The 23,659-nt window shown below is 51.4% G+C and overlaps 6 protein-coding genes across 6 annotated transcripts; 1 reads left to right on the forward strand and 5 right to left on the reverse strand.

Annotated features, from left to right (window-relative positions):
- Positions 1–11,578: 11,578 nt before the first annotated feature.
- Positions 11,579–14,747, reverse strand: V2A60_006610 (armadillo-type protein; the record flags this gene model as incomplete). The annotated part of the gene is made up of 4 exons (XM_083257904.1): positions 11,579–12,562; positions 12,611–13,349; positions 13,497–14,394; positions 14,453–14,747. 4 exons carry the CDS (start codon positions 14,745–14,747, stop codon positions 11,579–11,581), a joined length of 2,916 nt encoding a protein of 971 aa, XP_083114030.1.
- Positions 14,748–15,450: 703 nt separating this feature from the next.
- V2A60_006611 (alpha-soluble NSF attachment protein SEC17) lies at positions 15,451–16,554 on the reverse strand (the record flags this gene model as incomplete). The annotated part of the gene is made up of 4 exons (XM_083257905.1): positions 15,451–15,865; positions 15,942–16,248; positions 16,315–16,438; positions 16,522–16,554. 4 exons carry the CDS (start codon positions 16,552–16,554, stop codon positions 15,451–15,453), a joined length of 879 nt encoding a protein of 292 aa, XP_083114031.1.
- Positions 16,555–17,713: 1,159 nt separating this feature from the next.
- Positions 17,714–18,261, reverse strand: V2A60_006612 (type 1 protein phosphatase-activating protein YPI1; the record flags this gene model as incomplete). Its single annotated transcript, XM_083257906.1, has 2 exons — positions 17,714–18,000; positions 18,060–18,261. The coding sequence occupies 2 exons, from the start codon at positions 18,259–18,261 to the stop codon at positions 17,714–17,716; spliced, it is 489 nt and encodes a 162-aa protein (XP_083114032.1).
- Positions 18,262–18,745: 484 nt separating this feature from the next.
- V2A60_006613 (uncharacterized protein) lies at positions 18,746–20,954 on the reverse strand (the record flags this gene model as incomplete). Its single annotated transcript, XM_083257907.1, has 2 exons — positions 18,746–20,088; positions 20,462–20,954. 2 exons carry the CDS (start codon positions 20,952–20,954, stop codon positions 18,746–18,748), a joined length of 1,836 nt encoding a protein of 611 aa, XP_083114033.1.
- A 511-nt stretch (positions 20,955–21,465) lies between these two features.
- On the forward strand, positions 21,466–22,083 carry V2A60_006614 (mitochondrial 54S ribosomal protein mL61; the record flags this gene model as incomplete). The annotated part of the gene is made up of 2 exons (XM_083257908.1): positions 21,466–21,557; positions 21,627–22,083. The coding sequence occupies 2 exons, from the start codon at positions 21,466–21,468 to the stop codon at positions 22,081–22,083; spliced, it is 549 nt and encodes a 182-aa protein (XP_083114034.1).
- Positions 22,084–22,274: 191 nt separating this feature from the next.
- Positions 22,275–23,472, reverse strand: V2A60_006615 (HECT-type E3 ubiquitin-protein ligase; the record flags this gene model as incomplete). The annotated part of the gene is made up of 3 exons (XM_083257909.1): positions 22,275–22,954; positions 23,015–23,197; positions 23,250–23,472. The coding sequence occupies 3 exons, from the start codon at positions 23,470–23,472 to the stop codon at positions 22,275–22,277; spliced, it is 1,086 nt and encodes a 361-aa protein (XP_083114035.1).
- Between the last annotated feature and the right edge of the window lie 187 nt (positions 23,473–23,659).

A 23,659-nucleotide genomic window follows, 5' to 3' on the forward strand; every position in this document is an offset into this window, starting at 1 on the left:
TGCGCCATGCCAAATTTAGCCTGACCCGTCATCGTTGACTCGTGGCCGCCACCACTTGAAAGTTTTGCCCCATTAAAAGAAGCATCACCAGTGAGGTGGAAACCCCCGTTCATTGCTCCAAATCCTACAGTATATGGATAGATACTCCTTCATACGAGCATTTTGAACAGTATCTCTTGTCTGGATTCGGTACAGCTTAGTTAAATTCTCTTGTCCTTCCTGTTCCTATTCTCCTTCTCCGTCATCCTAGTTCTTCCATGGTATAGGAGCTCCCGTTACTCCGTACATGTATTTTGATGAGACCATTTTACTCTCCACCTGTACTCAGTGGCTACAGCCTACCCGTAGCTTATTTTACCGGATGCCGAGAACGCGGCTCCAGTTCCGCCATGTGGCAGATCCGCTAGCTCAAGCCGTCCTTTTTCATTTATGCAAGCCAGTGTGCACTCCATGCGCCAATCAATGCACGCCAGCATGCACAAATCTTGTCCGCTTTTGACGAGTCATAAAACGGCGAACAAACAAAATCCCAGGAAAGCGAAAGAAGAAAAACCTTCAAGCCACAAACCCGACGTACAGTTGGATTATCGTGCTGCAACTACGTAAAGGGCAGCAACCAACCAGCGATATCGGTGGTCCACGTCTTCATCTACTACCATGTCTATTCCGCCACAATGCCGATGGAGTCAGCATATGTGCTCGACGGCGATGGCAGGGGAGCATTTCCACCCAGCGATCCCACGGTCTACTCAGTAGGTTGGGCGGACGCCCGGGTTTGGTCGTCTCAACAGAATCAAAGCCTTTTTTTTTCTACCTGCCGACTATTGGTGCGGGCCACAGTTCCGTCTCTCGTTCGCCACCCAGAGCGAGAAAGCACCGTTATAACTCTACCTACCGATGAGTGCTAGTCCATACACGGGACGATACTTTCTCCCGGGATCCAACTCGTCTGACAGAAAATGTGCCACATATTCGGCTAGTAAGCTGGCTGGGACCATCAGTAAACCCAATGTTTGCTCCGTGCTGGTGTCCATCAGAGCCTGTTGCCTGTCAGCCTGTCAACTGTCAAGTGTCAACCTGTTGAACGGAGGCGAGGCTGCCCCAGCGCGTACAACGTAACGACGGCTTCAGCTAGCGCTGACGATGGAACAATTGCTTCAGACCGCTAGCCGCCTAGAATCGTGGATTGATGTGAGCTGCAGGCACCGATTGCGCACTTTGCCCGACACAATAGTGCTGAAAGCACCGAAACCAGCCTGCGAGCTACCTGGACCCCAACCAAGATCAATCTAGCGTGGGGAGTTGCCGTCAAGGCTACTATTATTCAACATGAAACTCAAAATGGCTACAAAAAACGCACCATGGCGCTGTCGAATCATCCCTTCTGAACGTGACTCGCCGCTTTCCGGGCTCCATCAAGGCCCTAACTTTGACGGCCGCCCATCCGGTATCCTATCGGGGAGGCACCCACCACGAGCCCAGCACAAGGCACAAGCTGCTCTCCATCAACCATATCGCCCCACGCTCATGGTACACGACAGCTATCAGTACTGAACAAGTTGCAAGTGACGTTAGCGGCTCAGGGTCAGACTTGACAATGATACTAACAGGTCGGCTCCCCAGTGGAGAGAGAGCATGCTCGATCCCCAATCTCGGTCACGACTGCTCAAGCTCCTGGTTGGCTGATTCGCCGAATAAAACCACGAATAGATGCATCACCTGGGACCCTTCAAACTCTCTGACAGATCAATTTGGCGCAACGGCAGTGCAGCGATCCGACCGGCTGGTTGCAGACCACATCCAAATGGACTCGGGCAAATTTCTTGGCCACCAACCACTCAGCGAGGCAACCTAGCACCCAGGCAGCCAGGTACTTTTGTATGCATAACGAAAGAGTAAGTGCATAGGCGTCATGCACCCCCGCTGACCACCAAGCTACTTATTTACTAGGCTATGTCTGATCTTTCCTACCTTGTCCCGCGGTTGGCGCCTCAAAAATTATCTCTCACTAGCGCCCTTCCCTCTCCCACTTGATCGAGAAACCTGGTCGCCTGGACACAATTACACAACTGTTCCGTGTCCAAAGGCGCTTACAGCGTGCCTGCCCCAGGCACATTACTCGATACAGAGGGATGCAACGTGCTGTTGTCCGCTAGAAGACCAAAACAAAAGGTCATGGTTTTCTCGATGCCTCCCGACACTAGCCAGCCTCGTACTGGTTCTGCGTGCTCCGACATTCCGGATGGCCAGGCAGCCAAGCTATCAGGAGTACTTTCTCCAGTGCGGAATCCCGTCCGCTAGCGCGCCTGGTTGAATCGACGCCACTTCGGAGCTTCAACCTGGCACTTGGTTCCAAAACAGTAAGGCTGTCCGTTGACTGGTCCAGCCCACTCTGGCGCGAATGGCATTATCCTGTTACTATTAGTACCAGTATTCATTTTTTCTGAGATGTGACGATGCGGAACAGGGGAGCCACACCCTGGGATGTGCGGGCCGCTACTAGTCAGCCCAAAGCCAGCGCCGAGCCCCCCTGCAGACTCAAAGGGTGACTTTATTCGTGCATCGCTCCGTTATAGAGGGCCTATGATGTGCCAGTACTACTGAGTACGCATCATGTCGAGGGGGCGAGAAGCGCACTATTGAAACGCCCATACATGTAAACGCCCCATCGAAAGGCTTGGGCCCCATACTTGCTAGCATGGCGAACGAACGTGGAATGGGGGAAGGAAATGAGGCGTTGATTCGGCAAGTAAAAATAGAAGAACAAAATCCGTGTGAAAAGAAGCCCAAGCAGTCACTGGGTGGCGCGAATTGACACCAGATGGAGTAGGAGATTCATTACAGCGCCACACCATCTTTGCGCTTTCGCCCTCAACATGACCTAAGACCGGTACTCACCAAGAATGACCCTCGCATCTTTTATACCGTGACAGAATAAAGGGCCAAGGAACAAACAGGTGACACGCTTGCACTACCACTCTACTGAAAGTGGTTGCATCGCGTTACAGGCAAGCGTGGTTCCTACCAGTCATGACTGTCCCAGCTGATAAAAAAGAGTTCGGGGCCGCAAAATGGCGTCTTCCATACAAGGCATAGCCCAAATCCCGGAATTTCTTGCATGAGGGTTTTGATGCAGGCCGTCGGGGAGGCGTCGGGGCTTTTTTTTCTTGTGGTGCGTGTATGTGTGTGTGGTTGCCTCGTCAGGGACAAGGCTCCAACAGCGCTGCAAGACCACATGGAAGCAGCACCTGTTATCAAAAGAGATGGCCACTTTCAAACAGCAAACAGGTCGACTTGAAAATAGAAACGGCCCTAGTCATGCTCCAGCACGCGCGCGCACGGCCAAATCAGCCCAGCCAAGACTTCAGCTGGCGCGCCAGTCCTGAAAAAGTCACCTACGAATACTACTCAGTATTAAGTACTTACTGCTAAGCATGCTGGCATGTTCCCCTGCTGCGCCGTAGTGGTACTTACTGAGAAAGCCCCCAAACTAATCCCAGCAACCGGGTCTTTAGGAAGAGACTTCGCCTATTTTATGCAGCCAAGGTCCATCCAGCAGGGGTACGCAGATTGCCTGTAGGAAACAGCCTGCATCAGGGCAAACTCAGTACTCCGTATATGGTAGCGGATGTGCCCCCCCCTTACAAGAGACATATTGCCATTGCATGCACAATAAGAAAAGTTGAGGGTGTGCTCATCTGGGCAAATCAGGCCGGCGAAGCCCAATCCCCAGGTACACGGTAATCGGAGGCGCCAGCCTTGCCCGCAAACCATTACGTATCGGTGTCTGTCCCTGCCCGAGGCCGAGCCTCTACCCGTGCCAGCTGGGTGCTGCACGTTCGTAGTTGTGAGTAACATGTGTCGTTTCCCCCAATCAAGTGCCGTGCATCTGTCTGCAGGCATCCATCCGGTGGCATGGTAGTGGCTCTGATCCTCTACTGCAAAATGCGGCAGGCACGTGTGTGCCGCAGAAAGAATGTCACGGCACGAGAAAGGGCGAAGACGAACTGATGAAGAAGGGAAAGTAGGGCGCATGAACCCGAGCTAGCAGCATGGCGAGCGTGCAGCAAAAAAAAAAAAAAAAAAAAAAAAAAAAAAAACTTTCGAACAAACTAATGAGACAGCAGCAGCCACCGACGGGACTTGCTCGGGCTACGACTACAACATCGTCGGCCTTTGCGATGAGCTCGTGTAACGACCCGGACGCAAATATCGCGGCCGCGATTCGTGTTCAATCAAACCTCCTCTTTCATCCAAGCTCGAGAAAGGCAGGGCCCTCTGTCGCATTCGGACGCTTTCTTTGCTTTCTCGTGTCTCTTTTCCTCGGCCTCTCTTCGTCACAGCTGAATAAGTATCGGTATAGGGGGGACTGCAGCGAATGGTTGTGAACGACCCATTTCGGTCGGCCGCATCACATAAGAGATGAACGAACGGGGAAACATGCATTTTGTTCACGGTGGGCCGATCGATGAATGAACGCAAAAGCCACAACGGGCGGGCGCACCGCTGCTGCAAGTCGCTAGTCTTTGTGACTGCGCCAGTCGACTGCATTACTTGGTATGGACGTCCGGGGTGGCAAAGTTGGGCGTCACGAGAGTCAACAAGTGAAGGCGCGACGCCGGATCCTCTGAGGCGTTATCGATCTCCACCCTTGATGCCACGATATCTGCAAACTTTGACTCTCTGTGTTTGCCACCCAATGACAAGGCCTCCCATAAACATGGACACCCTTTGTCTTCAACCCAGCCAGCGAATCGTTTGTCTCACTGCCGGCCTTGGAAAGAACTGTTGGTAAGTTTTTCTCAAGTCATCTCCGGTGGCGATGGAGACTGCTGGTCAAAAGGGGAGCCCACCGGAAACCATCCAACATCGATGGTGTCATAACGGCACGTCGTTAAGGTTAGCTAGTGTCCGTGTCCGCTGCGAAGGTTGCCAGGCCCCAATGTTGCGAATTTCACGGGCAAGTAACGAGTTAGTACATGCGCGCCATGCCACCACGGGATGTCAGGTATTTCGTTCCTGCTGGTAGGCTCAGCTGAGCTCGCCGGGTGAAGGGTTCACTGAGCTACCGGTGCATGCAGGTATATGTACATGGCATCGAGCTACCCACAGAGCCAGTGTCACTGAACTCGCAACGGAGAGAGGGAGAGACAGAGATGATGGGAAAGGTGGAACATGAATCTGAACTGTCTACTCGGCGGCTCTACGAAAATAGCCTGCTTTTCGAAGTACTGAGTAATTTGTACTTCCGGCGGCTCTCTACTTACGGTAGCTCTCTACTTACGGTAGCTCTCAACTAACGACGGTAGCTCTCGACTGACGACGGTGGCTCTCGACTTACGGTGTAGTTCTTATCCAGGAAACTATACTTACATACTTTTGGCCCCGTGAGGCTTGGTTTCGCACCGCCGCCGCCGGCGCGTGGCAAGGATCACACGGGCAACTATGGAGAAGAAACAAAGGCAACCCGCACGCGCAGCCCGAAGAAAAAAAAAAACATTTGAGCCAAGGAAGAGAAAATAACACTAAACAGGTTTTGCGAGGGGGGATGGAAGAGATGGACAGCCCCTGGTGAGAGAGATCATCATGGTTCGTGGCTCCCTCCAGTAAGTCTTGATGTGGTGGCGCTGCTTCATCTAGTTGACATGGAAAATGATTAGCTTCACCGGCTTGATATATTGGTATGGTATGCAAATCCCGCATAACTTGGGTCCAGCAACGGCCCTTTCCCTCCTTGCCTCCCTCAGCTGTGCATGTCAGGCTGGGCGTAGCCGGAGGCTTCCGGCCCCGAGACCAGGTGTTGGAACGATGATCCCCTGCCTCTCTGTTTCTGTTTCTTTTTCTCTTTTTTTTTCGGGCTTGCCTGAACCTGAACCCCTGCTCACAGGGCAAAAATCTTTCCCGTGCGTCCAGGCCCCCCATGTCTGGTCTCTCAACCCTTGTCCGCAAAAAATCCCAGGGGCCCAACCATGTCTCGACGATCGCATCTCGGACACCAGCCTGTGCGCTGCTGTGGACTCGACACGCGCTTTTCCAAAGGGAAGGCTGTGGCCGGCCCCCTCCCCTCTCCCCCCCACGCTCCCATGTTTCTTGTTTTACTGGGTGTCGTCGAATCAGGACAATACTAGCGAGAAAAGCAAGGGGAGGGGGGGACGGCAGCCCACGAGGCCCGGGAATGACAAGACCATCCCCCCCCCCTCGTTGCCCCCGGCACGAGTGCACCCCTTGTGCCAGAGCCAGTGTAGCAGCAAACTCGGCCGATCCTTTTTGCAATGTGTCGTCCTATCAGGCGTGTAAGTACGGATACTTGAGCGTACGAAGGCGCTCAAACTTTGTCGTGATGATTATTGTTGTTGGTGTCAATGCGTCGTGTCTGATTTTATGCAATTCAACTTTCAAGCTATCCAAGTAGCCAAAGTGGACACTGCAAGGCTACTACCAAGTAATGAAGGGCTTCACCAGCGAGGTTTCGAAGCCACCTACCCTACTCTCTCCTCAAGTTTGTTCCCCGTGAGCCGTACTATTAGAGCGCCCCCTCGTTGCTGCCTTCATGCCGGCGTTTTTCCTTTTAGCGATCTGCGAGAAAAACTGTCGAGATGGCTCGCCCGTTGACGTCCCCCTCGCGCTGCCCTCATTTCCTCTGTCGGCACTCGCGCGAACTGTTCCGCACTCCATCTATCGCAACATGCAATACGTGACAGAGCGTAAGCCTCGTTTTGTTGCTCGCAATCTACACTCGTGCCTGGCCCGCTATTTTCAACTCTCGTACGGGACACACAAAAAAAAGCCATCATTCCTTGAAGGGGGGGGGGGGGCAAGTTGAAGCAAGCACATGTATACGACCCTGTCATCTGTGTACGCCGATGCTCCATCTTTCTCATCAGTTTTCACTTTTTTTTCTTTCCTTTTCTTTCTTCCTTTGCAGTGCAAGCCACCCTGCGCCGCCCCTCCTCATGGCTGGCCCAGAGGTCGAAACAGAGCAGCATATACGTACTTTGCTTCTTCTTGGCTTGTTCGCAATGGCCACATGGCTACCCGAACTCTGGACGGCGGGCCGCACGCCTCATTCTTCTCCTCACAGCAGAACGGGACCCCCTCCCCTCTTCTAGATCAGCAACTCCATTGTCTCGTCCACAGGAAAGCCGTTGGAACGGGCACTAGCTTCTTCGTAGTTTTTGAGGTAACCGTTTCCCGGGGCCAAATAGCCTTCCCGTCCGCTCCGGGCAGCTCCAGACTTTCACCTCTTGTAGATCTTTCGTAAACATTTCTGTCGCCTGACACTTGCATATTTACTTTGATTAGGGTGATTTCGTCTTCCTTTCTTGTGTTCATGAGAACGCCTCTCTTTCTTAGCCACGGCTCGCCTTAAAGGCCGGGCGCGCCCCCTGTCGTGAAGATGAGACGCTCAACCCCTCCACTACCATCCCCTGTGTAATTTCCCTCACCACGTACCAAAAATGCCACCACAATCAATAGACTATAAACGGCTTTTTTTTTCCGACACTTGTCATTCTTGGACAAGAGATACGATCAAAAAGTAAATGTGACCAAATTCAAGTCTCGAATCACAACGTCAGTGTCCACTCTGCCATGTGGCCTGCCTGCGATGCCGTCTTCTACGCCACACCACGTTGACTCTCTCTCCGCTGACTTGACCTAATCCGAAAGAAGGTCCGAAAGGCCCGACATCCTGTTACGTGAATGTAAAGCTCCGGGGCCGTTTTTCCCTTTGTCTGATCATTCGAAGTGTTACACCTGTTTCCTGTGACACCGGCCCTTCTTCAAAGCAACTGACTAATAAGTAGTCCCCATGAGCTGCATCATACTCCGTACTCGGTACAGTACAGAGACTCGAAGCGTAGGGATTAATATTGCCCGACATTTTCTCCGCGTTTATTGAATCTCTTTCAGAAACCCAGGGCACGGTCCTCTTCATCTGCAGGCTATTGGACAGTCACCGAATCCGCCATACCAGCAAAAAGCAATTATCACACTCGGAGCCAAGTATTGATCTGCGAAATTAAGAAATCCATCATTTCTTGTTTGCTTCCCGATCTGTCTCTTCTCCTCCAAGTATTCGTTTCGCCATTTGTTCCAATGATTCGTTACTTCTGTTTATCCACCAGCCCGCGTCGCGCTGCACGTAGGGCTCACGTCCCAGTCCGCCCCTGTCATCTTGAGGATGAATTGCATGCAGATGCTCCATTTGCTATCGGCGCAAAAGCAACAATGTGCATCTTTTATATCAAATACCACCGTAGCTACGCATTCGTTCCGGGACCAAGTTACCCCATCTCGTACCTACTGCGAAATCCATTCCGAATGCGAGTTGCCCGCAGCTGTGAGTTGTGGCTTCGTCGTGCCATCAAGCACCAGCACAACTGTAAGGTTTCTCTTCAGCAGAGAAACAAAAGTCCCTCCTGGCAGCCTTGAAAGAACTCAAAGTGGTTCGCTGGACAAAACTACTGGCGTCCAGTATATTTATCACCCTCTTGCGCAAGCAGCTGCGCTACACACTGGCGAGGACGGTTCGACACTTGCACATCGCGAGTATAAGATTTGCACCTAGCTTGAAATTCCAATTGAGAATCCCGTAGGCCTGGACAGTGCTTTCGGCTTGTTGAGCCGATTTCTGCTGATAAATAGGTTGCCTAGGATGTTACGCAAGCGTCCTCGGCCTGACTACTCCGTCTGTCCGTGTAATTGCATGGATCGTCGCCAACATGAGTATGCCAAGGGCCCAAAAGCAAAACAGAGGTTGTACCCCGACGTAAAGCTTCGGATCAGAAGCTCCCGTTTACTTCTCCACATCAAAATCTTTTGTTGAACTACCAGTAACAGCTGGCTACCAGTAAGTAACTGTGTTGGCAAGCACTGATCGGCTGAAAGCTGGAATTCCTCTAAGCGCACTGGGACGTGTATTCATAATAGATTAAAAAAAAACGGCCCCTAGAGTCAAAACGAGACATGATTGTAGCTCTCAAAGTCTTAGACCTTGACTACAAAGCGGCTCAAGTGCCAAAGTTGCGTCTTGCCAACCCCTTTGCCTAGAAATGACGTCCATACCAACCAGGAAGCACCTGCCTCCCCGCCGAACTGGCTGCAAGCACTTAACCATGACTCCGTAGCTAGACCAAAATGGAAAAATAGAATCGTTTCTTTTTCTTGTATTCACGTCCGCCTATTGCCCCAATATGGCTGTTCTGCTCCAGCCGACCCTGTTTCGTGGCTTGTTGGTGGCGCGCGCGCGTTGTGTGCTCTGCACTCTCATCACACCGCCATCACCTTTTTGCAACGGTAAGCGAGGAAGTGCAGATTACTTTACTGCATTTCTATACGAGTACAGACCAGGAAACCTAGACAATACCCGGTCAAAATAAACGCAACAAAGTCTAGCTCAAGCACCGAGACATGTGCGCGGTGCCCCGAACTCACGGAAACAATCCGGCTGCCAGCATGCAACTTGACTGAGATACGCCTCCAAAAAGGGAGGAACGCTCAACTGATGTCCCCTGTGGCCCGTCACATGTCATACTAAGTAGTTCAGACATATATTGCCCTTGAGCGGTTCAAATCGTCGAGTACGGCTGCTGTTCTTCTTTGTGGTAGCTTTCTGCCTTCGTACTGGACAGAGACGACAGTCAAGAGTTCATCCTTGTCTATTCCCATTGAATAGGAGGGCATGCCTTCGACCCCCCCTCCCCCTATTTCAGCCTCCACCGAAGCGTAAAGTCTGACTTTTTCGAGGCCGTTCAAGACATGCAGCTTCAGAAGCAAACGCAAGTCTCTCACGACGCCGATGCTGATTCATCTCGGGAATCTTCATCACGCACCGTTTCGATGTCTTGCGAAGATTGAAATGAACACAAGAAGAGAAAATTACGAAGATGTACCAGATTCGGGTTGCCGGCAGCTGACCTTTGACTACTTACTACTCTCGCTCTAATGACCCTGTCCGCGATTACCATCAGCGCGGCAGGATGTCTCAGAGCCTCCTCCTTTTTTTTGACCTCTCTTCGAGCCCTGCAACAATCAACCCCTGCCTTTTTTTTTTTGTGTGCGTGTGCAACCTGAAATTGCTGGTTGCACACATCAAGTAAAACACTGCCCTTGTCAGAAAAAGCAAGAAATAGAAAACAATAAAAGAGACCTACTGCGGCTTTTGCCCGTCAGACGAGCTGCGAGACACTCTTGAGTCAGTTCAGACAGCTTGAAAAGCCGTTACACCAAAAAAAAATGAGGAACGTTCCAACGATGCAGAAGAGAGTAGCACGCGCCTGTTAGGCCACAAAGTGTTCGGAGCTGCTTCCGATGGGTGGCTATGGTACCTCCGTGGCTGGGGGTTTCCTTGCGAAATATGTATCGTACGTGTTCTGCGCCGGGTATGTTGCAAGCTTCCCATCTTTGCGTGAGGCCGTAAGCTCGTAATTTGACATATTTTGGGACCTCAGTCTCGCCCTGTATCTACCATAGAGCTATAAGTAGGGAAGTCATGGTCTCAAGCAACCTTTCACCGCTGAAATTGAGACCCTGACCCCGGGTTGTGCTAGACCAAAAACCTAAGAAGCCGGAAGGGAGTGCTTCCCCTCGAGGCAGGTTGCCGAATTCGAGCCGCAAGGTTGCAGTCCCTGGACTTTACTTTTGGCTCCGAGAAATCCTTGAGCCCCAAATCTCGTCCGTCCCTAGCATACCAACATACCTCGGTCGCTTTGCATCGCTGCGGATGTGGATGCTTCCGAGCGTTGGTGGTCCAGCGCCAGCCCCGGTGGAAGACACAGAGACACGGCCCGTCTTACCTTTTTGAAGTCAGAGCTGTTTTCCTACTCGTTCGCCTTCCATACTTAGTATGAGCCAGTCTTGGAGCTCTGGCACGTGAATGATGGCCCAGGGGTAGCAGGCAGGTAGGTAGGTCTGGCAAGACACGGCATGTCAGACAAGACAACCAAGAGGAGAAGCGGGACTAGCAAAGTGCTGCTGAACAGTGAACACTGCAAGAGTTGCCAGAATCCACTGCCATCGGTCCCTTAATATCAAGGCCGTTGATTACTTGGTGTAGCCACGCGTCCGCAGTTGGGGATTTCGCGCAGCTGGTCCTGATCACTGGTATGCGGCAATGCCCGTTTTGTTGGCCATGTGGTCTCGGTGCCCAGGGACGCGAGTGTCTTGTCCGTGAGTAGTGAGCGGTCGTCAAATCATTCAGTCTACAGTAGCTTACCGCATCAAGTGTGCCTAATTGAAGCCGTTCGGCCTGTAGCAGTAGCGCAGTAGCATATGATGAAGGCACTTGGCCATGTCACGCGGGGCAGCTCTCAATAGCATAAGTCAAAGTCCTCACAGTGATTTATACGGGCGTGTATGAGCATTATTATTAGTCCTTTCAATTGATGCAAGTTGTCCGTGAAACCATCGCGAAGCTAAATCATAAAAGGCACACCCAACAAAGGCAAAAAGCGCGTCTGAAAAAACGATGCAGCATCCGCAAACCTGGGGTTGGCTGAGAACAAATTTTATACGGTCATCAACTCAGTCACATTTTACCAAAGTAAATTTGCCACTGTGCTGTCGTATAAGGTTTTTTTTAGGTAGCAGGGTTGTCAATGAGCCAGGATGCCATTCGAGCGTTCTCTCGGACATTCAGGTCTCTATCTTGCTTGACCAAAGTTTCAATCTTGCCGGAAAACCCTAGGCGCTTGAGTTCTGCAGCTCGCTGCGCGCACGCTTGTGATTCAGCACCGTTGTCCTTTGTCGTCAAATTGTAAAGCAGTCGGCACAGTGCTAGACGTACTTCACAGTCCTTGTTAGTAGCCTGCTGAGCCAGAAGTTTGAGGAGCTCCGTTTGCGAGACGACCAGCTGGCAGTATCGCGGGCCGGTTGCCGCGATATGCGTCAGGATGTAAATGACAACAGTAACGATGCGTGCATTTGGATGCAAAATCTTGGTTTCCCGACTTGCAAGGCCTGCTTTCCGCGCAAATGGATGTATGACCTTGGCGCGCAGCTTTGTGGCGAGAGTATCAAACAGACGATCCTGCCCTAATGACCTGAACAGATAGTCGATAACTTCGGGGTTTGCGGCGGACGAATCTGCTCCAGCGCCACCGTCGACTCTACCAATCAGGTTGCGGATGAAGTCAACTCCCTGTTCCTGGACTGCAACGATATCGTTGCGCGCTCTTGGGGCAGGGTTGCTTTCAGACTCGCGGATGGAGGATAAATAGTCCTCAATTTGACGAAGTCTAGAAGATTCCGAAGCGTCAACGAAGTGAATGCAGCCCCCAGCTGCGTACAACCAGCGTGGTGGGCTGTCAGACTGCTCACCATCCATCTCTTCATCCATATCATCCGCCACTCTCGACATATACGGGCTCTCATCCTGCTCTTCATCACCAATCAACTGCATTAACCAACCTGGCTCTAATTGCTCTAGGCATGTCTTTCTCATGTTGGCTGAAACGCCATCGACGAAATGCTTCAGGGCCCAGAGAGCATTGAGCCGAAGTGCAGGGTTGTAGGAGTGCGCATGCTCGCAGAGCACTTTCATAACACCATGCTCTGTGAGATACTATAGAATGTTAGTTTGAGCAGGCCGTGAACACGATGATAAGCCTACTTCTTTTGAGGGGTTGACAGAAACAACCAGGTTGGCGACAGTTGCAGTCGCGGCGATTTGCAAGTTAATATTGGAGTGCTTCATCGCATTGAGAATAGGTGCCGCGATGTTGTGGTCGATCAGCGCAGTACGGGACGTATGGACAGACCGCGACAGCATCCTCGCCACGAAACATGCCGCAATAATTACACCGATGGGATTAATACCATAGTCGGGGTCAGGGCTGGTCCGAGCCGGTTCAGCTGCGTTCTTATCCTTGTGGTCTTTAGCTTGTCGGGGCTTGCCAGGAAATTCACTCAGAGACTCTACCACATATGGTACAAAGTCCTCGAGCACTAGTGCTTTTCTGTAATTCTCTTCACATGCAGCGATCGCGCCGATCGCCTTGAGAACGGCTTCTCGTGTTCGAATGCGGTGAGCTGTAACAGGATGGACGCCATTATCTCCCAGTCCATACATTGGCGACGTACCCTCTACCTCCATCCCCTCATCAGAGCGCGACGACCAATATTGAGCTTGGAGTCGCGGAAGGGGGCGGTAAGTGTTTTTGAGCAGTTTCGTGAGTACCCTTACAGCATCGCAGTCGAAAGCCGCCTTCTGTAGAAATTCACAGTCGGTGATGAGACGTGCGAGGATGACAGGAGCCCGCTCCAGCACGTACTGTCTTCTTAAAGTCTTGGCATCGTCGATATCGTCCACTTCCTTGCCATTTTTACTTTCTTTATCGTTCTTTTCGATACTGTTGATCAGTATCGGTACCACCAGCAAAGCCAAGGTTGTCTCTCGCGCAACTGTCATACAGAGACCGGCTCTGAAAAGCGAAGCAAGAACTGATAGAGCCGAGAGGCGTTCTACTTCATCAAGCGATCTTACTAGATACACCAACCAAGGAATAATTGGACTTTCAATATCCGAGGTCGGGTACGATCCGTTATGGCCGGGTACATGGAAACGGGGAGCCTCCGTCGGTGTGATCCCGGATTTGCTCTTGCGCGAGCTCTTGGTGTCGCTCTTTGCCTCACTGTAGTCTGGATGCGAGAATGGCGTTGATGTGCCGCTTCGTGCTTGTGGGATGACCACAGCCGGAAGAAGGTATTCCATAGCAGTGAGCCACTTCGGTCTGAACAATTCTACTCCAGAATTATCCGGCTCGTGGCTTCTGCCAATTCCGACTTGGGGAAAGTGGCGGGCTTCTATTGAAGGGAAGACCGCTAAAATGGAAGGTGAATTGACCAGACGAGTCGCACGGTACTTCGAGTCTCCGATGATGGCACTGAGAGCTTCTAAAACTAAACCAATCTTGGTGTTTCTTTTTGCTGGTGCAGGAAATGCTCCGGCGATTGCATCTCTAGTAGCTGACTCTTGTGCTCCTGGCACGACGAAACCATCGCGGACGGCGATGCTGGCAAGTTGCGTAGCCAGCAAGTCCAGCACACCACCGGCTGCAAGGGCCTCTTGGTGACGTACCTCACGACAGAGGCGACATATAATCCCAATGGCAAGACTATTTTGTTTCAAGATAGGCGCAGTCATTTCTGGAGCAGACGATAAAGCTAGAATGACGCTGAGCGATTCGATGTGTTGTGGTAAGAAGACATGGTCGGCGATGGCTTCGACGTTAAAATTGCAAGATGGCGATGCGAGCAAAGCCGCATCAGCTATAGTAGTAAGTGCCTTGAGAGCAGCAGAAATAAGCTGCGTCGGCGCGGAAGCAGGTGAAATGTTATTGAGGATCGCAGGTAGTGCCATGGCGGCGTCAAGGGGCGGTAGGAAAGCAGGTCCGCCTAGAATCCAGTTTTAGTCGCATTGTCATAATACAAACACCCAGGTAATCGCACGTACCATTTGCAAAGCTGCTCACAAGCTGTAGCGCTTGTAGCTTAACACTGTCTTCCTCGGAGAGCGGGCGCATGGTGGCCGGTTGTCGTATATCCTTGCCGTTCATCTTGAGATTGGTTCTGGCCGACGCTAGAGACCTCACAATGGGCTCCAGAACTCCCACCGAAACCCATTCTTCCTTTCTCTGCACATGCCCCACGATTTCATTCTTAAGCGCCTGAAGTGCCGCTGTCTGTTCCGGAAAGGTCTTTGCGCCACGCAGCTGCGCGAGGATCGGGGAACTTTGTGGGCGAGTCATGGAGGTATATGTTGGAGACAGTCGTGGTACCACGTTCGGAGATCTATATACTTGGTTCAGGCAAAGCGACGTGCGATGGGAGACTGATCATCGGATGCCTTTCGATCTGGCCGATTCGTAAGGCCGAATGGCTGTAGCGTGACGTGGGAGCCGGCACGAGGCGGAGCGGGAGCCGATCGATGCCTAGAAATATTGTGCGGTAGGGTATAAGAATAACCCAGCCCGAAAGGCACACTTCGAGATAATGAAGCAGAATGCCGGGAGCAAAGGAGGATGAGCTGTTGAAGACAATCGTACCTGTGGAGCGATGTCTGGAAACCACCATCAAAGGGAAATTTATGGGGCATGTGGAGAGCAGACGCTCGTACGCATCAAGTCGAATGGTGGAAGCCCGACGACAGTGTACATTTATTGACCAGCGATTTATTTCCAAGATTTTCGAAAATTTTCTCCGCCGGTGCCACTGCTACTTCTTGGTTATTACAAGATTCGATTTGGCCTGCAATGGGTAGCTGTGGCCACTCCAAGTCACAACATAGAGTACCGGCCACGCAGCTCATAATCCTGAAACGACTACCAGTATGGCCGCACGTTTCAATGACTTCGCACAGGGCAACTTCCGACAACAGCAATCAATGGGTAGAAGTGAAAATGGTAGATTAATCTATGATACGCCATAACCAAAATATCGTGCAGTTTCAGCCTAAGCAAACTCGTCATCGGCCTCCTCAATACCACTCTTGACCTTCATCAGCATGCTGATCTTCCACTTGTCGAGCTTGCTCATCTGATCATACTGGAAAAGCTTATCAGCGAATTGTTCTTGGCTCTTGGCCTCGATTGCTTCGCAGAGGTCAACAAGGAGCAAGTGCTCGCGTTGTGTAGCAAACGAAGGGTCCATTTCGCGGAACTTATCCAAGGCGCGGTGGGTAGCGACCATATCGCCGCTGGCAAGGTGACAGATGCCAGCCTTCAAAAAGTAGTCTTTAACACTGTATTTCATGAGGTTGTTGTCGATCGACACAGCGGCAACCTTTTCGTAGTTCTCGATGGCCTTGTAGTAGTCTCCCTCCAAAGCCGCCATGTCGGCAACTTTGATCCAGAGTTTGTTGGCGAGACTACGAAATAGACAGTTAGAGATAATCACGTTCGGTATTTTGGTCTTAATACCAGGGGAGTTAGGGTGAAGCTTACGCAGTAGCATTGTCGCCTTCGTACCACGAAGCAGCAGACTCGCATGCCTCCAAGGCGCTCTTGGTGTCACCCAGCTCCTGCTCGTAGACTTCAGCAAGAGCCTCCTGCTGGCTAGCGGCTCTTCTGAAGTTTCCCTTGGCGCAATAGCGCTGGATTGCTATTTTTACACACCGGACAGCGGACTGCGCGTCGGTCTTTCGGTAAGCTTTGAATGCATCGATCAAACTGTTCGCAGCATCGTCGGGTTCGTTGAGATTCTTAGTGAAGACTTCGGCAGCCTTCTCAAAAGCCTTGCCCGCTTCAAGATCTATACAGACGGAGCTGACGTCAAATTTGTGTGCTGTGTGGCGCGACGTAGATGGACCGTACTAACCCTGCTTCTGCATCTTGAAGGCGTTGGCAGCCTGGACATACAAGTCGGCAGCATTCTGGTACTTTTCTTCTCGGCCGCCGAAGAAGCTGAAGCCGCTGCCGGCACCTTGCAGCGTCTTGTCGGCCTATTTTTGGCAAAGCAATAAGGGTCAGGTTCGGGCTGTCTCAACGAGCTTGGGGAGTGGGGGAGGGGTTATCCTCGGCGCACCTTCGAGAGTAAAGCGCGAGGGTCTTGAGCCATGATGGAGTGTTGGTGTCTTTCTTCTTATCTTTTGCAACCGGCGCCAAAAATCCTCTCGGCGATGTTCGCGACGTCACTTCTCGTATGTTGTAGGTTTTGAGACGTATATTGGTCGCATGTGAAGGTGATACGTAGTCCACACAGCCGCTATAGCTAAGCCGATGACGCTGGCCGGCGCCTGACCGCCCGGTGTTGTTGCCGTCTTGCTCCACTGTTTTATCTCTCTTGCTTCAGGAGCTGGCCTCTTGTCAACGCCAGGGTTTCTAGCATCGCATCGGGACGATTTAGTGTCGCCATTGTCAGTGTATATTTCTCAATTCTTCGTCGACAAATAACAGACTGCTATGGCCTTAACCAGCTTCGTCTGCTTCCGTTGCAGAGCCGCCGCCCATCGGCGCCTGTCGCCACTCAATCAAAGGGCCGCATTATCAACAAAATCTTCGGCTGCGCATAAAATCCTGGCGCGTCCGACGTGGTCAGTCCGCTCACTTCTAGCCGACAATGACGCGTCTCCTGCCGAGGCTATCTCATCTGCACAATTACACCATCTGCTCAAGCTGTCCGCGCTGCCGCTTCCCAAGTCTGGGGAAGAAGAGGCATCCATGATTGCGACCCTACAAAGGCAGCTGCACTTCGTTAAGGCGGTCCAGAGAGTCGAAACTACCGGGATAGAGCCTCTCCAAGCAATAAGAGACGAGACAGAAGCGGGCCGGAAAGAAGTGGCGATTGGATTGGACGATCTGAAGCATCTACTGGCAAAAGAGATCAGAGTAGGGCACTACAAGCGCCCAAGGAGAGTTAAAGAAAAGGTTGAATCTGAAGCCGAGAATTGGGATGCTCTTTCTACAGCATCGAAAAAGGCTGGTAGATACTTCGTTGTCGAAAGTGCACAGAAGCCCTAAGCACAAGTTGATGGATGGCGAGACGTTAACCGCACGCGTATGATAAAGGAAACCTGGGCTACCATGGACAGACTGCCCGTGTCAACTAGCGACTGAAATGCGCGCCCTTACATGAGATCCCTCACTCCATATCTATCAAGCTTGTCGATCCAAACGCTCCGAAATTCGATGTTTAAGGATGTCCTTCATTCATAATCGCTTTTTAAGCCAACGCTATGCACAACACTCTCGTTTCAACATAATGTAGTCCAGAGTCTTCACTGTTTCTTTTCGGCCGGCTCCTCTTTGCGCTTTGGCTTCGGGACCTTTTCGTAGGCGTTCGGGCTCGGAGGCCTCTTCGGCTTCTCGCGCGGCTGGGCGTGATCGTGGTCATGAGAGTGGTCGCATCCCTCGTGCCCTCCCTCTTTATCATTGCCTTTACCATTGCGTCCTTTCCCTCGACGCATTCGATCTTCGTAATCCGATTCGGAATCTGATGAAGAATCGGAGCTCGACTCGTCGCTCGACTCGTCGACGGCTTTCGGCTTGTGGTAGATGCAGCAAACTGTTTGTTTGAATCTCGTTAGACAGGCGCATTCGCCAGGTACCCATAGCCATGCATACCTTTGGAGCTCTTCCTGCCCAGTCCCTCATTGTCCACCACGTCGTCTGCCCACTGCACAGAGCGTCCGTTGGAGTTGTGACGCCCGCGAAGGCGTAATATTCTGGGTGCAGAATCTGTGATGTTCTGTGATGTGGTAGCGACCGTTGTCGTCTGGGATGCAGACGCCGTCGGTGCGTTGCGCTGAAAAGTTTCTTGCGACATGGTGGTGTATTGGAATTTTCGAAACTGTGTTGCCGATTTGCTTTGGCACGCCGTTTCCCTGAAATGGCCGAAGTTTGCACTACTGACCAAGCGCCGAAAACTTGGGGCAAAATCTGGGATGCCCGTTCTTCGAAATCTGCGGTAGTCTCGGGGTCTCGTCTATTCGTGGTGTAATGACAGATGGTGAAAGGTAGTTGGGCAAGACGTCATGCGAATCATTCCATTATAGATAGGTATGATGCAGTAACCTGTACTAATCAGTGGCGGTACACTTTTTTGGAGCTTTAGTCATTGGGCCTTGGCCAAATCCGGGGCGACCGCGGCACGGAACTTTTACATTGTAACATTATGGAAATTTTTCGGCAGCGTAATGCAAATCTATCATTTAGGTCTAATATATGTTTGAAGTCTAATTTATACCTTCTACATTTCAGTATACATTTTGTACATGTTTTACAATCATTATGATACAACAGCCTAATCTTTAGGTGGAAGTGGCCCTGGCGGCTCTGGCTTCGAGCTTAGCCTTCTTCTTTTGGCCCTTCATGCTCTTTCTGGGGCGACTCTTCTTATGCTCAGCAAGGATCCTTGGCTTATTGTTAAGCCATCCATTAATTGGTTTTCTTGTACCAACGAACCGGCCCTCTGGGGTATATATATCAACTGAAGGAAGGGCATCCTCGCAGGGCTGATCCGCTTCCGACTTCAGGGAAGAGTGCATCTGTGCAGGGCGTGGAGCGGTCCTGTTATTGTCTCGCCGTTGATGCATCATCTCTTCGAAAGGGTCCAAAACTAGCCTCTGTGACTTCGACGTTGTCTCGACCGTCGCCGTCTGCTCTGTGCCCTCGCCGCTTGTTCCAATGTTCGTAATGGTACTGTCTTCTCTCCGTCGGTAGAGGCTCTTGGTGCGAACTTGAGCAACAATCTCGACGTATCCAACACCTTCAATCAAGATATCTACCGACAGTACGCGAAATGGTAGTTGATCGACGTTGAGACCAACAGCACTTTTCCTCGTCAGAGGTCCCGCTCGTTGTCTGGTAACATCATGCTGCAGGATAAACCTGCCTGCGTGCTGAATTGTCCCGGCAGTCCCCGGAAGGGCAATATTTTCCTGAGCCCCAGAAGTTTTCACCTGTGCTTGAAAGTCAATCGCTTTTTCGTTGCTTGTGATATGGTCTTCCAGAGGTGTAAAATTATACATCAGGAAAACCAAATTTTCGGATGATGGGGTGATGCGAATTAGCCCGCCACCGAGGATCAGAGACTGGCCGTACTTGACAGTTGCCTGTTCCGGCACGACACGCTTCTTCATTATGAGAGACTGCCTGTGCTCTTCTTTGACAAACAAGTCCAGGTCGCTGCGGGCCAATCCAGGCAAGTCAATCAGCTCTCCCTTCCTGTTGCCGAATGGGATTCGAATAGGCGATGCAGTTGTCCCGGGAAGCGACGAGACAAGAGGCATAGCTGGATAGTTGGTGACTTCCCGTGCTGGCGGTAACAAATCTCCAACATCTATATCTTCTTCCTTAGGTCGGATCTGGCCGATGGCTGTAGGTCCTGCCGAAGCGTCTGAATGGTCCAAACGACCCTTTGGATAAACTTCCTCAAACAGGCGACTTTTCCCAACATTGACCTTTCCAACCATCCATCCAGCGCCACCTCTGCGCCATATGTCTTCCTTTACATCCCTCGTCCACCAGCCGTGGTTGGCGCTCACGCAGCGAACATTTCCAAGGCGCACTCGATTGCCGAGACGGCCCAAGGCGTCGCGCAGCACTTCTCGCAGGTACGGCATCAGCGCATCGACAGATTGCTTCGTAGGTCCTAGCAGATCGCTGCGAGTGATAATAAAGCTCAATTCCGTTTGCCGGTCGCGAAGAAACTTGCTTGCTCTTGAACGCCTGTTGCGCGTTCGAAGAGGAATGTCGCCCAGTAGGATATTTAGTCTTGGAATAAGCGACATTGGGAAGTCTGCGGCATCAATTACATGATATATGTGATTGTATTTATGCGGCGATTCCTCGATTGTCTCTCGCAGCGATTCGACAGTCGGATGGAACATTGGCACTCTGCCAGACACTGACTTGGCATTGTGGTGTATTAAGTCGTGGCATCGATCGCAAACTGGTGTTTTCGAGACTAAATGCCGCTCATTGAGTTACTCATGTCCTGTTGGTATCGCTAAGGGGTCACTTACGGGAAGGCGGCGCAACAGCTGACTCTTCTACTACCAATGTACTGGCATCAAAACCGAGTGCAGTGAGCTGGTCACCATCCATGGATTTTAAGACATTGTTGATGATTTCGTTCTCTTGAATATCTTTTTGTTGTAGCTGATGCTTTGGAGGGTTGAGCCAGGTGCGGACACGCTTTGTGGTTATGTCGTAGTAGCCAAGCTGCTGTGAGTCGGTCGTCTGCGTGAATGCGCCGCAACCACTGCAGGTGAAGGGGAGCTTTCGTTGGTCCTCCACACCAGCCTCTACCAGACAGTTTCCATTTTTCAGTGTCGATGTCTCTGAGTGGACCAGGCGCCGCTGGTTGATGTTGTGAGGTATCGGCACTGGCGCAAACTGTAGCTGCTTTGTGAAGCCCACCGTAGGGCATAGGAAGATGGGCAGACCAGCCGCAGACAGAGCCTCAGTCGTCCGCAGCGCCCGGTTTAACCAGCGTGAAGAGAGAACTGTGCGCATATCTCCCACCGCTCAATCAGTGATCAGCCACTACATGGGCACAGAATATACTTTCACTCAGCCTCCTGTGATCGATAAAGTCAAGCCAAGATCCTTCCAAAGGCTGCGACTCGCTGTTGAAATTTTAGTGGGCCCTTCAGGGTGGTGTGAATTCTTGTTAGTGCCCCTTGTGGTGGACCGCCAGGTGGTGTGTCGCGCGACCAGCCGCCGAGTTCTCTGCGGACTTTTTGCCGGGCCGGCGCTTTACAGGGGACGGTGATTTTCTGTATCAAGCTCCAAGCGGTTCAACCGTCACATCTGGCACACAGTCCAGCTAGCACAGACAACAAGATGCGGTCGTTAGGAGAGCGACTACATTTACTCAGAAAGGTCAGTACTGTTTATTACTATCAATACCGGTACTCACACTAATCGATCTACAGAGGGTAAGAATCTGAATCAGAGCCGGCGACTGCGACGAGGCTAGTCAACATGTTAACAACGATCCTGCCTGCAGCTTCTCAACCTCAGAATGGGTCCAGGAGCGGCCATACTCCCTCCTGAGGTGTCCCAGATCCATATGGACTTCGCCATGAGAACGCAAAATGGTCACATGGGTGCCAAGTACGTTCCATAGACGCCCAAGCCGGCAAGCACGATTGCGCCTGGCGCTAACACTATTCTCCTCATCAGGAAGTTCTGGCGCGAATATCTCCCGCGCCTCAAGTACAACAACCCCGCCGTCCCCATGATTGTCAACCGTCACAGCCAAAATGATCAAGCGCCGACCATGACAGTATATCTCCGAACCGGCGGTGATGCAACAGCTCCCTCAACGCCCCAGCCTGCATCTTCCCGCGTGGGACTCTCCAAGGCGCAAGCTCCCGCGAGCAACGAGCGTGTTGTACACATTGACATGAAAGATAAACACTCGTCAAACATACTCGAGCAATTGATTGCACAAGTCGGAGCAGTACCACTGCGACCGACCGCAGAGGACACAGCAGAATGGCAGAGCTTGGAGGAGCTCAGGAAGATGAGCAACGCCAGTCGGGACCGCATTAACGCCATCAAGGCTGAGAAGGAGAGGGAGGCTACTATGTTGCAGCAAGCCCGCGCAGCAGGTGGCGCTGTAGAGGATGCCGCGTAGGCTAAACCGCGGTTGTTGTACCACTATTGCAGTTTATAGCATATATTTGTTGTTCAAGCGAGGAGTGAACAACTCCCGGTGGCAAAAGATGGCATGATTTTTCTATTGATACACATGGAAAGTATATTTCCAGACGAGAATGAAAGGGCCACGCTCATGGCAGCCCTGTTGTACGTTTAGGGACACCTCGTCTACTTGAGGCCAAATCCTTCACTTTCTTTCACGGCTCTCCAAAGAACATATTCAAGCTTCTGTCGTGTGCGATAACGCCATAAAGATAATTGGTTAAAGCACGTCCTGGCGACTGGGAATCGAAGGCAGTCCTCGCCAAGACACGAGACCTTGATTCTTAGAGACGCGGCACCAGTCGCTGGGATTCGATCACTTCCCGTGATGAATGAGAGCAGACGGCGCTGGTCGCCCGGCTCCGCCTGTTTAAATGTCTCCCAAAACCAGCTGACAACTGGCTCCACACCGTCAGGCTGCTTATTATCCCAGTTCTGATACTCAGCGACAGCTCTCAAAGAGTCCACGTCAAGTGGCTCATCAGAGCCTCTGATCAGCAGCTCGATTTCCCCTGGGCGAAACAGAGAGAATGCATTTCCACCGCAGACGTTGTAGAATCCTCGTCGAAAAGGATCAAATTGGCGCCTCACCGACGTATCGAGCACGTAACGAATATATAGATCCACGTACTCCCGTCGGTTAGCGTTGGTGACTGGTCGACGCTCACCACCATCGCACAAAGGGATTGCTACAAGAGATCCATATCTATCATTTTCGACAATAAAGTCCAGTGCAAATGTAGACTCAACATCTCCATCATATTCAAGCAGTTGCTGAAGCCCTCGAGCAAGCCTTGGGTGATATTCTGCGAGATCGTCAAGCGTATACTTCAGATGTGGGGGGGGATGAGCCAACGAGGAAATACCATGGCCAGGTGCCGCAGCCAGCAGCTTCTTGAAGGCGAACGGCGGAAGCGGCACATCGAGAATCGTGGAATTATATATTGCCAGACCCAAAACCACACCCACTAGGAAATATTGATCGGTGGACTCCAAGGAATTAGGGTTGAAGTAGCAGAATTGAGAATCTTCGTCATAAAGAAACATGCCTACAGTATTGTCAGAACTTGCATCATCGTGTCCAAGATGAATATAACGTACCGTAATCTGGGTTAAAGACGTCCCGAATGACTAATTGAAACCACTCTTTTCTCAGGCCACCGCCATCAATTCCTTCTTCACCCCGAAATTTGATACGAAGGCCCTTTTTAATATCATCTGTTCCACTGCCAATGACCTCACTGACCGCCATCAAGCTGTCGTCAACAAGGCATTCACGACGGACAGTCAGAGTCAGGTATTGCTGTACAGCCTTGTTAGACATGATACTGTCTATAAGTGCAGCTCTTGCTTTGGTTTGCATCTGTCTGCGTGTGTCGTGCTCAAGAATAGACGTTTTAGCCCAGACGCTGAGCAGAAATGGATACTGGCAAAAGGAAAAGGACCCTTGTCTGGCTTCCCAGGTATCGAAATCTTTAACGAGGTCAATATAGTCAACCATCGAAACGTAA

This window comes from Cordyceps javanica, chromosome 4 (assembly GCF_051103115.1).
Source record: "Cordyceps javanica chromosome 4, complete sequence".
In the NCBI taxonomy this organism is placed as follows: Eukaryota; Fungi; Ascomycota; class Sordariomycetes; order Hypocreales; family Cordycipitaceae; genus Cordyceps; species Cordyceps javanica.